Source organism: Podarcis melisellensis (assembly GCF_964234715.1).
Source record: "Podarcis melisellensis genome assembly, chromosome: 6".
NCBI lineage: Eukaryota > Metazoa > Chordata > Lepidosauria > Squamata > Lacertidae > Podarcis > Podarcis melisellensis.
In genome coordinates this window covers 96,549,511-96,561,749 of record NC_138538.1, presented here as the reverse complement: position 1 = coordinate 96,561,749, position 12,239 = coordinate 96,549,511, and the positions used below count along the sequence as shown (strand labels likewise).

Below are 12,239 nucleotides of genomic sequence, written 5' to 3'. Positions count from 1 at the left end.
CAGGCAGGACACTCCAGTTTGCCCTGCCTCTTGCCATTAGGGTAGCTCAGCCAGCCTCTGCCAAATCCTACTACATAATCCCTTTGTTTTTGAAGATATAGATACAGTATATAGATTGATTTTTAGAATCAGATAAGGCTCTCACTTTTTACTTGTTCTGTGCCTTAAAACAGCAACCTGATACGCAGAAAACAAGGAATTGAAACTTTGCATATCTCTATACCAGAAAACTTTCCTGCTTTCACGTCAGGCTGCTGCAAACAGTACAGGGCAGGATTAGCAAAAAGAAAAGAGGGGGGGGGGAGTTAACAACCCTAAATGCAATATGACCACCAACAGTAATTTGGAATCTCCAGGTTTATGAAAGTGATGTACAAAATGTTTATTCCATGCATCTAAATTAGTTTTGAAGGTCAGTATCTACTTCTGGTCTTGGCATTTGATAGCCTACAGCTGGATCTCCAAATATATTCATCGTACACCCTCTAAGTACTAGAGAGTTCTGGGACAATAATATCGGAATGGGATTTAGAAGGAAATTGAACCTTGACATATTGGCTCCAGGGAACTCCATTCTCCAGATGCTTCACATCTAGTAGTCTCCACTCCACTTAGCAGAAAACCCTCTGCACAGCTAAAGTTGCAGCTAGTCTGGTACTGGAATTTCCTGTGAGAGCAGATGAGGTCTCCATGAACAGGGATTCTTAATGGCCAGCACTGGACAGCTAAGGAACAGAGAAGGAAGGATTCAATCAGGCATGTGTGTGCTATGCATGATGGGAATTGGCTATTATTATTATTATTATTATTATTATTATTATTATTATTGCCACCCATTTGGTTGGGTTTCCCCAGCCACTCTGGGCAACTCCCAACAGAATATTAAAAACACAATAACATATCAAACATTGAAAACTAGAAGATCAGGACTCTGGTTATGAAGGACATCAACTGAAGATGGACTACTTGCTTAGTGCTCATTTTATCTGCAAGTGCGCCGCCTTGCCCCCACAATTTAGGGGGCTGGGCGATGTCAGTACGCCACATGTTGTTGATGTGTCATGTGCACGCCACATGGCATGCACACATGAAACAAGCACACCCTACTGCATGCACCTGTTTATCTGTGAGCTGCCTTGAGTTTTGTCAGGGAAAAAGGAGGGGAACAACAACAACAAAAACAATTCCACTAGGAATATCTCCTGCAACTAGGGATGGTGGTGAAATGCACTACAAGCGGCCTGAGCATTGGCCTGTAATCTGCTTATCCACTTTCTTCTGTGAAGTGGCCTTGCTTGCAGTGACTTTCTGAAGATTCCTCCAAGACTGCTTCTTTTATTTTAGGGGGCAGGTAGAATTTATTTTTATTTTTTTTGTAAATAATTTTTATTCATTTTCCAATTAAAAAACAGATTTTAAAAAATAATTGTTTCTGTACAGTTTAGTCAGCTGCTGCCATCACCAACATTTAATCTTAACTGTCTGCTGAAATGTACATTCACATTAACCTCTGTCTCATTTATTCACAGTTGAGGTGATTATGTTAGCCATTAACCCCCATTCACATTTATTGTTTTAATGTTAACCTTTCTCTCATTCCCCCCAACCAACTTCAGCCAAATGCATACAGAAAGCACAGTCACTGTCTTACGTCTTAATGTGGGCATAAGATATTTATTAATGTAACCCAAAGTGGGCTTCACTTGTATTTGTGAATGCTAAAATGTGACTCTGGAGCATATATATTTGTAGCAACATTGCTGCATTACTTATTATAATAAATTATACATTTATAATAAATGGCGAGTTTTTCTACAATCCTGTTTATGCTTACTGCTTTTCAGTTTTGATCCATGCAAAAAGGAAAACTGCATTTTTGTTTGTTTGTTTTCTGGGCAAAGTGTGTGGGTGTGTGGAATTATTACAACAGTGCTTGGCTCAGTGGACCTCTTGCCAGTTTCTTAGCAACCTCCACACTTGCGTTAAGACCTGGCACCCACCATAATAGCACATACCTACACACTGCGGTATCTCTGCTGACCAGCTCCCTGACGGCAAGCACTGCAAAGTGGCCAGGCCATTCATTTCGAAGCCTTCATCACAACTGAAGCCACAGCTGGAGTTATAACTGAAGTTCCCCAGAGGATGACTGCAGTTCATGCGCAGTGGTCTAAGTGCAGCATCCAAGTCCTTGCATTTCACAACTAAATGGAGACATTGAAATACCAGGTTATGCCAACATTACCATCAGCAAATGTCTTTCTAACCTCTCTTTTGAAAGAGATTGTGGAGCTGAAACATTTGTTACCCGAACCCTTGCTCACTCACTTATAACACCAATCCTTTCAGATCTTGTGTTTCTTTGGACCAACACAGAAACCAGAGTTAAAGTACCAGTTAGTGGGGGTAAAAGTGAGTGACTAACTCAACCATCTGGAATTTATCATGGTGGCCCTATTCTGCCTTAGGTGCAGGACCAGACAAGCAGTGGCGTAGCATGGGGGGTGCAGGGGGGGCCGGCCGCACCGAGCGCAACATCTGGGGGGGCGCAACTAATCTAGTGGAAGAGACTCGAGTGCTAAAATCCACGGGTTAGGGGGCGCAAATTACTTGCCTTGCCCCGGGTGCTGACAACCCATGCTACGCCACTGCAGACAAGTTTTTCTGGGGACATGAACAACAGTGTATGGGGGGGGGTTGACCCCTTTCCCCTCAAACCACACCCCTCAAACTCAAATAAAATACCGTATATTTAAAAGACAGATATATTTCACTGGAAATATTACAAGACACATTTGCAAGTGTGAGCATGAGAAATCCTACGCATGTCAACTAAGAAGCAATCTGTATTCAGTTCAATGGCGCTCACCCTGGGAAAGTGGATAAGGAAAAGAAGGGCTCCAGTGAGCTGGGGAGTTGGCTCCTGAGTATTTAGGTCAGCATTTTCACCCATCCATTTCTAAGTCTCCTTTTAATTTCAAATATGCACTTTGCATTTCTGCCAGAGCAGTAGGTAGGAAAGGGTAGGTGGGAGAAGAGTTAAAGCACCATCTCCCCTTCCTAAGGCTTCTCCACTCTAGATTATTCCCGCTCCCATTTGGATTCCTTGATTCCTCTGGTTTAGCTCTTAGGCTGCATACACACAATAGCTTTAAAATACATTCAAAGTACATCCTTTCCCTCGGAGAATTCTAGACAGAGTTACCATTCCAGCAAGTCTTAACAGGAATTATATTTTTTGGAGGGTGGGGAGTGTGCTTCAAATGTGCTTTAAAGGCATGGTGGGTAGACAGGCTTATTCACACAACTGAGGCACACTTTTCACTGAGACAGTAAACCTGCATCTTTGAGCAAGACCACTTCAAACTACAGGTTAAGACTTGCATGGCTGATACATATTTTTAAACACCCTCACTATTATAGAAAACTGGCACATCAGGGAGAAGACTCAACTAGAATCCAATATCTAGTTGCTTTCGTAGATATCTAGTTCTATATATTTTGTGTGGAAGAGCCACCAGCCATCTGAGCCCCCATTCACAATATAAAGTACAATTCAGAGGTGAGTTTTCTCCTCGTGGAAATAGGCCAAACTTGCCCTTTTGATTCCCACAAACCAGGGCCAAGAGTGGCTGAGGAGAATTTGTACATTTTGTTGCTAGACTTAAAAGCCCTGGCATGGCTTCCAACATAGATGTTTCAAAGGAAAATTATTTTGAGCTGGGCAGTAATGTTATTTGTGATGCATGTCAGTCAACACAACAGGGCTAAATATTTCTCACAGAGCAATCTTTGTTATCACATTCCAGTGTGCTTCCTTTTGGGGCAGAGCTACACTACAAATGTAAACTAGTTTTTAAAATGATTTCCTCTTTCCAGAGAATTCTGGCTACTGTAGTTTCATGAAGGGCAGGGTGGGCGGAGATGTCAGCAGCCTCAAAGTACAATTCTCAGGATTCTGGGGGGAAAGCCAAAACACTTAAGCTTCTTTTAAAAAAAACACACACAATATAAGTTAGTAGCACTGAACAATAATCTGCACAGGAAGAAAGCTGACAAAATAGGAGGCTTTGCAAAAGATGCTACTGGTTTCATCGCATAAACTTCATACTGTGAATGGACAGAGCCCTCTGAATGTCATTCAAGTAAAGAAGGTAGCACCAGTTCAAACCTCAACAAAAGCCAAGAACTGAAAGAAGCACCCTCAGCCTTGAAGAGGAGCAGTTTCTCTTGCTCAACAAAATTTATTCACGGGAAAACCTCTTAAAAGATACACAAGAGAAATAAATGTAAATTTTGTATTTTGTGGTGATCAGGAGACTGAGCAGAAGATCAGATAGTCCCAGGTTCAAAATTCAGCTTAGCCATTAATTCACTAGAAGGCCCTGAAGGAAGCCCCCACACTCTCAAACGGGGATCACACTGGCCTTCCTTACATGGAAAGCATACGTGAAGCACTCAGAACCATACCCTCCAACATATTTCCAATGGAAATAGGGACATCCCATTCCATAATGATAACTTTACTATTTATACCCCACACATCTTACTGGGTTGCCCCAGCCACTCCGGGCAGCTTCCAACATGTATAAAAATGTAATAAAACATAAAACATTCAAAAAACTTCCCTATACAGGATTGCCTTCAGATGGTTCAGGGGTCAGATAACTCCATACCCTCCAACATTTTTCCAATCAAAATAGGGACATCCTAAGGAAAAGTGGGACATTCCGGGATCAAATCAGAAACTGGGACGGCTTCTCTAAATCAGGGACAACCCTGGAAAATTGGGGCACTTGGGGGGCCTGTCAGAACATTTAACTCAAGCGCTAATTATTCTTATATGTTTTGTCAGCACGTAACAAGCATCCATCCCCCAGCCATGGTTCTGGTCCTTGGGTTGTTAGAAGACTCACCATATTCACACTCCGGCCCATAGAAGCCAGGATAACATTGGCAGGTATAATTCCCAATGGTCTCCACACACTCCCCATGCTGACTGCAGGAGGAAGGCTGGCAGGAAGCTGCACAGAAGAGAGAAATGGGTTAGAGTTGCGCCATCTCTTGAAACTGAGAGCTCTGCTCCCAAGGGAACACAGAACTGCAGTTGCCAGGATCTCTTTGGAGAAGAGAGGAGGGCAGTTAGCAGCCTATTTCATTCTGCAAACATAGGAGTCAACTCCTAGGGGTTGAGGTCCCTTTCAGACCCCCAATAAAATATTTGATAGCCACTGCCATTCAAATAGTGTGTGCACTCTGCATCTTGTGATCAGTTATGTAGGGCGGGGCTTACCTGCCCCCCATATATTATTCAAGTAAAAATGAAAAACTCATGGCAGACTAGCTAAAGCCCAAGAAGGACTTTAATAACTGCACAGAACAGGCAAGAGCAGGTCAGCCATGTAGTGTGAACAAAGTTACGCATATTAAAAATTTCCTCCTCTAACCAGCTCTTCAAAGATACAAGCATCTTTGGCATCAAGCTACTCTTAACAGAAGGGATCTCTGGACCCATTCTGCAGAGTTCAGTACTCAGGGCTGATTCTGCTTCATGTTCTACTAAAGCGCTCCAAGTCTGGACAAAATCAAAGTCTACAGGCTGTTCCACACCACACTTTTTAAATCATGCAACTTACCCCAAAGAATCCTGGGAACTGTAGTTCCCCCCTCACAAAGCTACAGATCCCAGCACCCTCAACAAGCTACCGTTCCTAGGATTCCTTGAGGGGAAGCCATATGCTTTAAAACCGCATTGAATATACTTTAAATTTATGGTGCGGATCTGCTCCAATCTCTTGTCAAATACACTAGCTTGCTTTTGAACAAACGGTCACACTTATAGATGCCTGTTTTGGCAATACAGGGTTCATGTCTATCCATTTTCACTTAGCAATATCTGAAAAAGAAAAAGAAAATGATAGATTGATCCACACCTCTAGAACATTACCAAAAGTCATGCCAGAAATCGGGTCACAGATTTTCATATCCAAATTCAGCTTTGTTCCTAAAGGAGATTCCAACTAAACATTAAGAATAACTTTCAGAGGGTAAAAACTGTTCAGCGGTGGAACAGACTCTCTCAGAAGGTGGTGAAACCGTCATTGGAGGTTTCCCAAGAGAGGTTGGCTAGCCATCAATCCATCAGGGATTCTTTAGCTGTGGTTCCTACAATGCAGGGGGTTGGACTAGATGGCCCTTGGTGACCCTTCCAGCCCTACATTTCTATGGTTCCAAGATGTGCTTCAAATATATCAGGGTCCTGCACTTCATACTGCACAGGAAAGAATATCTCCATATGCGGACTCAGAATAAGCTGTGCTTGCTTAATTTCAAGATATCAGGCTGCTGTTTACAGTGCAGTACAGAAAAAGGGCAAGCAAAAGAGGCGGCAAGGTGGCCTGCCCATTATAGTGCCATTCTGCAACGAAACAATGTTGACAGAGGAAAGCATGCATACAAGTGAAGATATGAGTGAAACAAACATACAGGAACACATTATATCAGGAAATATAATGTGTACATATGTTATATGCAGAAATGTGTACATATGTTAAAACTACTTATAAAAACTGCATGTAAAAATGTGTTTACAGTATTATGAGAAATTCTCACTGAAATGCTGGTGAATTTTCATGAGGAGTCTCAAAAATAGCTGCAAAATGTGGAGAACTGAATATTAGATTGGAAAAATGAGGAACTGATGGATCTAGACACATCAAATAAGTGTTTCAGTTAAACATGTTGTAAATTTAAACAGGGAAATCTGGAAGGGAAAAACAGGACTCCACAGTGCCATATAGGTACAGGTAAAGGTACCCCTGCCCGTACGGGCCAGTCTTGCCAGACTCTAGGGTTGTGCGCTCATCTCACTCTAGAGGCCGGGAGCCAGCGCTGTCCGCAGACACTTCCGGGTCACGTCGCCAGCGTGACAAGCTGCATCTGGCGATCCAGCGCAGCACACGGAACGCCGTTTACCTTCCCGCTGGTAAGCGGTCCCTATTTAGCTACTTGCACTTAGGAGTGCTTTCAAACTGCTAGGTTGGCAGGTGCTGGGACCGAACGACGGGAGCGCACCCCGCCGCGGGGATTCGAACCGCCGACCATGCGATCGGCAAGTCCTAGGCGCTGAGGTTTTACCCACAGCGCCACCCGCGTCCCTATGTCCCTACAGTGCCATATAAATGCATATAAATCACTTTTTCTTTACCAATCTAGCTGAGTCCTAAGAGAACCTTCCATTCCTAGCTGTTGGTATTCCACAGCTATGACACAATACGGGGTGCTTTCATTACCTTGGTAGCACAGTGGCCGTTTTTTGTTAGTACAACGTTCATCATTCCATTTTCCAGATTCCACAGGCCTTTTAATGTATATCTCAACACAGTCCTCTCCAGACCGTCTGTTGTTGGGTTCCCGAGAAGCCCAGTTTTCTGCTTCCTTTGTCAGGATCTTGCCCGTTCCAACCCAGGTCCAAACATTCTTCATCTTCCGGATCCCAATCCAGTAGTACGTGCGGTAGTATGGAATGGTAGCATTGAGATAGGCAATTTCTTCTTTGTTTTGGATTGCTACCAGGTCAGTATAGTGCTGCTGGCAATATCTTCTTGCCATGTCCCAGTTGCTCGGGGGCATCTGCCCATAGTGGTAAGTCCAGGCACCCACAGAAGAAAATATCCCTGCCAGAGCAACAAGGAGCATTAGAAAAAGGCTGCAATTGCAGACAAGCATCCTGAGCACACAAATGGTGATCAATACAGCTGCCCTGTTCTTATTAGAAGCACTAGATAAAAAGTGGAAGCCCCAAGGTCTACCAACAGTAGAAGAATGGCAGATGAAAATGATGGACTTTTTGGAGCTAGCAGACATAACCGGAAGAGTCCGCGACCAGAAAGAGGAGGAACACCACGAAGAATGGAAGAAATTTAATGATTATTTAGTTAAATCTGTTAAGTTAAACTAATTGGAAATAGCTTCCAGATACTTAATGGGCTTAGGATTGTATTCATGTTAACTGATAAAATGTGTATCTGAAGAAGTGTGCATGCACACGAAAGCTCATACCAAGAACTAACTTAGTTGGTCTTTAAGGTGCTACTGGAAGGAATTTTTTTTGTTTTGATAAAATAATGTGTTTAATACCATAAGGAGAAGATTTAAAGATCTTAATGTTCAATTTAAAGTGTATAAAAATTGGGTTTTGGAAAACCGTTATAAGGATCTGCAATGAAATTCAACTAAGGGGAAACGAGGAAGTCGCTTTACAAAGTTAATAACTGTTATTTTCAATAAGGCTATGATTTATGTTTGATATGTTTGTTCGTTTTGTGTTTTTGTTTGTCGTTAATATTGTAAAAACAATTAGAAAAAATTGGAAAAAAGAAAAAAAAATAGAAGCACTAGATAACTTAAAATTAGCAGCCACAGAGGACAAGGCATTCTGCAGAACAGACTCCATGCTCAAAAGGAAGAGGTGGCACTTTTGAACTGATCCTAACAGTTGAAAATCAAACAGAAATTAAAGAGGTGCAATTGAAGGAGGGAGCAGCTAGCCTAGTAGGAGAGACATATTTGGAGTGTAACAAGGACCTTCTACTGGTGGAGGGAATTGTTAATCTTTTCTCCTGGAAACCCCATTAAGAACTGCTTTGGACAAAGAACTTAGCAAAATTACATTAGTCAATAAGTATTTTCTTCAAAAGGGTTTACATGGGCTAGATTGGAACTTCTTACGGTTTTGTGCCACCTGCAATATTTTCCTGTTGTGACTATACCAGGAGATTCTTCTTGGCGTGGTCTTACAGGGCACTTGTTTTAATGGGATTGCCAATGAAGCATTCTAGTTTCCATTTGGAATGGTGAGAACAGCAGAATCCAAGCAGCCTCAAACATATTTCTGCTTGCACAACTCTTCCCATCCCCAGCGTTGCTTCATATCCTTCCTTGGCAAGGTCAAAGCAATAGCAAAATGACATTTTTTCCCCAGTAAAATTTCATAAATACTTACCACAACTAATGATAGTAAACAGCAGCATGTGGTCATCTGTTCCTGTAGACCACAATCTTCTGCTGGTTACACCCTGTTTGAGGATACAGATTTGCTGTTAAAGTGACAACGTGCATACAACTTTAAATGCAAATTCATAAGCCTCCTTATACAATCCAGCCAAAATTGCCTTTCAAGGCTCAAACTATATTAGCAACTGTGCTGTGCAGATGCTTTTGAAAGTCTGTGAGGTGCTACTGTGGCTCAGGAGGGCTTTGCTGATGCAAAGGATTAAGGCAGTTCTCCTCAACCTTTTCCAACTCCGGCCCCTTCCTGCCCCCCCACCCCTGTCAACAGGGGCTATTTAAATGTTCCATATGTAAATAGAACATTTTTTATTTATTTATTTTATAATTTATACAACATACAATTACATAAAAATTTATACTTTTATGTGTTTCTCTCTCAATGTTGCCCCTGTGCCTGATGACCAGAAACAAGTGCTGTGAATGCTGCTGGCGCTGATGTTTCTTTGCAAGGAGTGATCATAGAGTTACAGAGCAACAGAGCAGCCAAAGTAACTTTCTGTCAAGAAAAACACCATTTTTGGATAAAGAGTACAATACAGTGGTACCTCGGGTTAATTCGTTCTGGAGGTCCATTCTTAACCTGAAACTGTTCTTAACCTGAAGCACCACTTTAGCTAATGGGGCCTCCTGCTGCTGCCGCGCTGCCGGAGCACAATTTCTGTTCTCATCCTGAAGCAAAGTTCTTAACCTGAGGTACTATTTCTGGATTGAGCTTACCCCAAACCCAAGAGAGCATTCACTCGTAAAGGCACAGAAGCAGTCAGATGCCAGGTGCCAGAGTGCCTGCTTGAAGAGCGAGGTCCCCTGTGCTACTCCACACAAGTAGGCCAAGCTCAGGCAGCCCAGATGGCCTCCCGCTGTGGTCAGGCTGAGGCTCTGGGGCACATGGCCAAAAGCCTTCAGTTCCTTTTCTTCTACCAGTCAACTGCTATGTTGGTTAGTTGGTGCTTTGATTGCCTTGGATTTGACCTCAGACCATTATTGCATCTCGTCTCTTCTGTTGCCTTTAGACTGTTCCTGGAACCTGCCTTTTTGGACTGTGACCTCACCTGGCCTTTCGGGTTGCCTGTGTATGTGGATTTGGAACTGCTGGCTTGGTTGTAAGTCACTTTGGGTTGCCCTGGGCAAGATAAAGCGACTAATTAATTAATTAATTAATTAATGTACTATCTGAAGCAGGGCTGCTATATACAACTTGGTTACTGTCCAATTCAATGGGAAATGTATGAGCATGGATTCTATGTGTTTCAGTGGGACTTATGAAGGGGACTTTACCATCAGCTCATACCCAAAAAATATTTCTTATATATATGAATATGAAGTGAATAGGGACGCTGTGGGTTAAACCACAGAGCCTAGGGCTTGCCGATCAGAAGATTGGCAGTTCAAATCCCTGCGATGGGGTGACCTCCCGTTGCTCGGTCCCTGCTCCTGCCAACCTAGCAGTTCGAAAGCATGTCAAATTGCAAGTAGATAAATAGGTACCACTCCAGCGGGAAGGTAAATGGCGTTTCCATGCACTGCTCTGGTTCGCCAGAAGTGGCTTAGTCATGCTGGCCACATGACCAGGAAGCTGTACGCCAGCTCCCTCAGCCAATAAAGTGAGATGAGCACCACAACCCCAGAGTCGGCCATGACTGGACCTAATGGTCAGGGGTCCCATTACCTTTACTATATGAAGTAATATACCGTACATAATTTCTTTTATTCATACAAATCATAATGTAAGATTTTTAGATGATGGCTTCAGCTGCAACTGCATACTAAAACATAGACAAAATTAGCCATTTGCATGTAATTTTAATTGTTGCTAATAAAATCTCAATAGGTTTTTCCTTGTTTAACTTAAATCAGAATTGGTTCTGGCATGTCATTTCCACAAACTGTATATTCTATGCACTTAATCCAGTAAAAATCAGGCTGTCCTATTAAAATTTGACACCCAAATTAGGCATAAATAAACTGGCCAACTCCTTTTAAAGCAATTTAGCTGTGACCTTTATACTGTAGTAGTGTATTATTTGAATGCAGTTTTTCTGAAGAACAACCTTTGTATTAAAAAACACCACACTATATTTTTACTGGAATTTTCAATACAGGAGAAAACTGGCATACATGGCAACAGGTCATCAAAAAAGTAAAAAACAGATTAAATCCATTGAAATAAAGTATGTATAAGGAATAACAAAAAAGGAATTCAGTATATGCTAAATAAAATAATAAGGAGTTTACCTTGTCGTAATTATGCCAAGCAAATCATTAGATTTAGTAAACTGAATTACAACTTTTGCAACTTCCCCATCGGGTTCTTCATTTGTGGACGTGATCCCTGAATTGTATGTACAGCACTAGACTTCTAAATCATAGTCCCACAATTTCTGCTCCGAGGGCTTTGGCATGCTGAAGCAACATTATTATTGTGAACAATGTTCATTCACTGTTCATTCAATTCCCCACCCCCCCACCCCCAACCTTCCCCCAATTTTCCTTGTTTGGACTTGGGGGCTTCACAGCTCCCAGCCCCATTCACAGTTTCTGAGTTTTTCACATTTTTTTCCACATTCACTTCTGCACCCAATCACCCTGCCTATAAGAGACTAGTTGTAGGCACGCTTCCGGGGGGGGGGGGGTTCCTTTTGCCTTGAGGTCATGGTCACCAGTGGAGAAGCCACTCTCCCCAACACTTTTGTGTTCCATTACTACACCAAAGATAGAGGTAATCTACAGAGGAAGCTCAGAGCATACTCAGCTGTCCCTTATTCCTCAATTCTATGGATTTGCCCCATATCCATGAAGAAACTGCACCTACCACGTTTAATGCTGACCCTTCTGGTTTCTCCTTTCTGTGCTCCTTCGTATGTGGATAGGCATGAGGATTAAACACCTCCTTCCTCCCCGCAGCCTTCTTGTGCCAGGCGAACACTTCCTCTAAAGCAGACTGAAGCTGATTGCATCCTTTTCCTATTGCCTGCTTTCACTGTGCTGTCCTGTCACAACCACATGCGTTAACTCCTTGTCAGCTGTTGGTTTGGGCATGTAGCAGTGCCCTTCTTGGATGCTGGGATACGGCAACAAAAATAGTAGCGCCGCAGCAGAAGCAGCAAGAAACTGGAAGTAGTAAGGGGCATCTATTTCAGGTGGCAAGATTGAATCCCCCCCAAAAAAAG

General features: G+C 42.6%; 1 protein-coding gene across 2 annotated transcripts in view; it reads right to left on the bottom strand.

Annotated features, from left to right (window-relative positions):
• The window catches only part of LOC309371941 (P-selectin-like), a 28,952-nt gene extending 16,915 nt beyond the window's left edge, over window positions 1-12,037 (bottom strand). For both annotated transcript variants that reach the window (XM_081915075.1, XM_081915076.1), the window contains exons 1-6: window positions 11,882-12,037; window positions 9,005-9,077; window positions 7,293-7,676; window positions 4,917-5,024; window positions 2,016-2,204; window positions 546-725 (exon numbers count right to left, since the gene is read on the bottom strand). In XM_081915075.1, coding sequence (XP_081771201.1) covers window positions 546-725; window positions 2,016-2,204; window positions 4,917-5,024; window positions 7,293-7,676; window positions 9,005-9,032 — 889 coding nt within the window. In that variant the 5' untranslated portion in view covers window positions 9,033-9,077; window positions 11,882-12,037. The remainder of the gene's footprint in view (window positions 1-545; window positions 726-2,015; window positions 2,205-4,916; window positions 5,025-7,292; window positions 7,677-9,004; window positions 9,078-11,881) is intronic.
• Window positions 12,038-12,239: the final 202 nt, after the last annotated feature.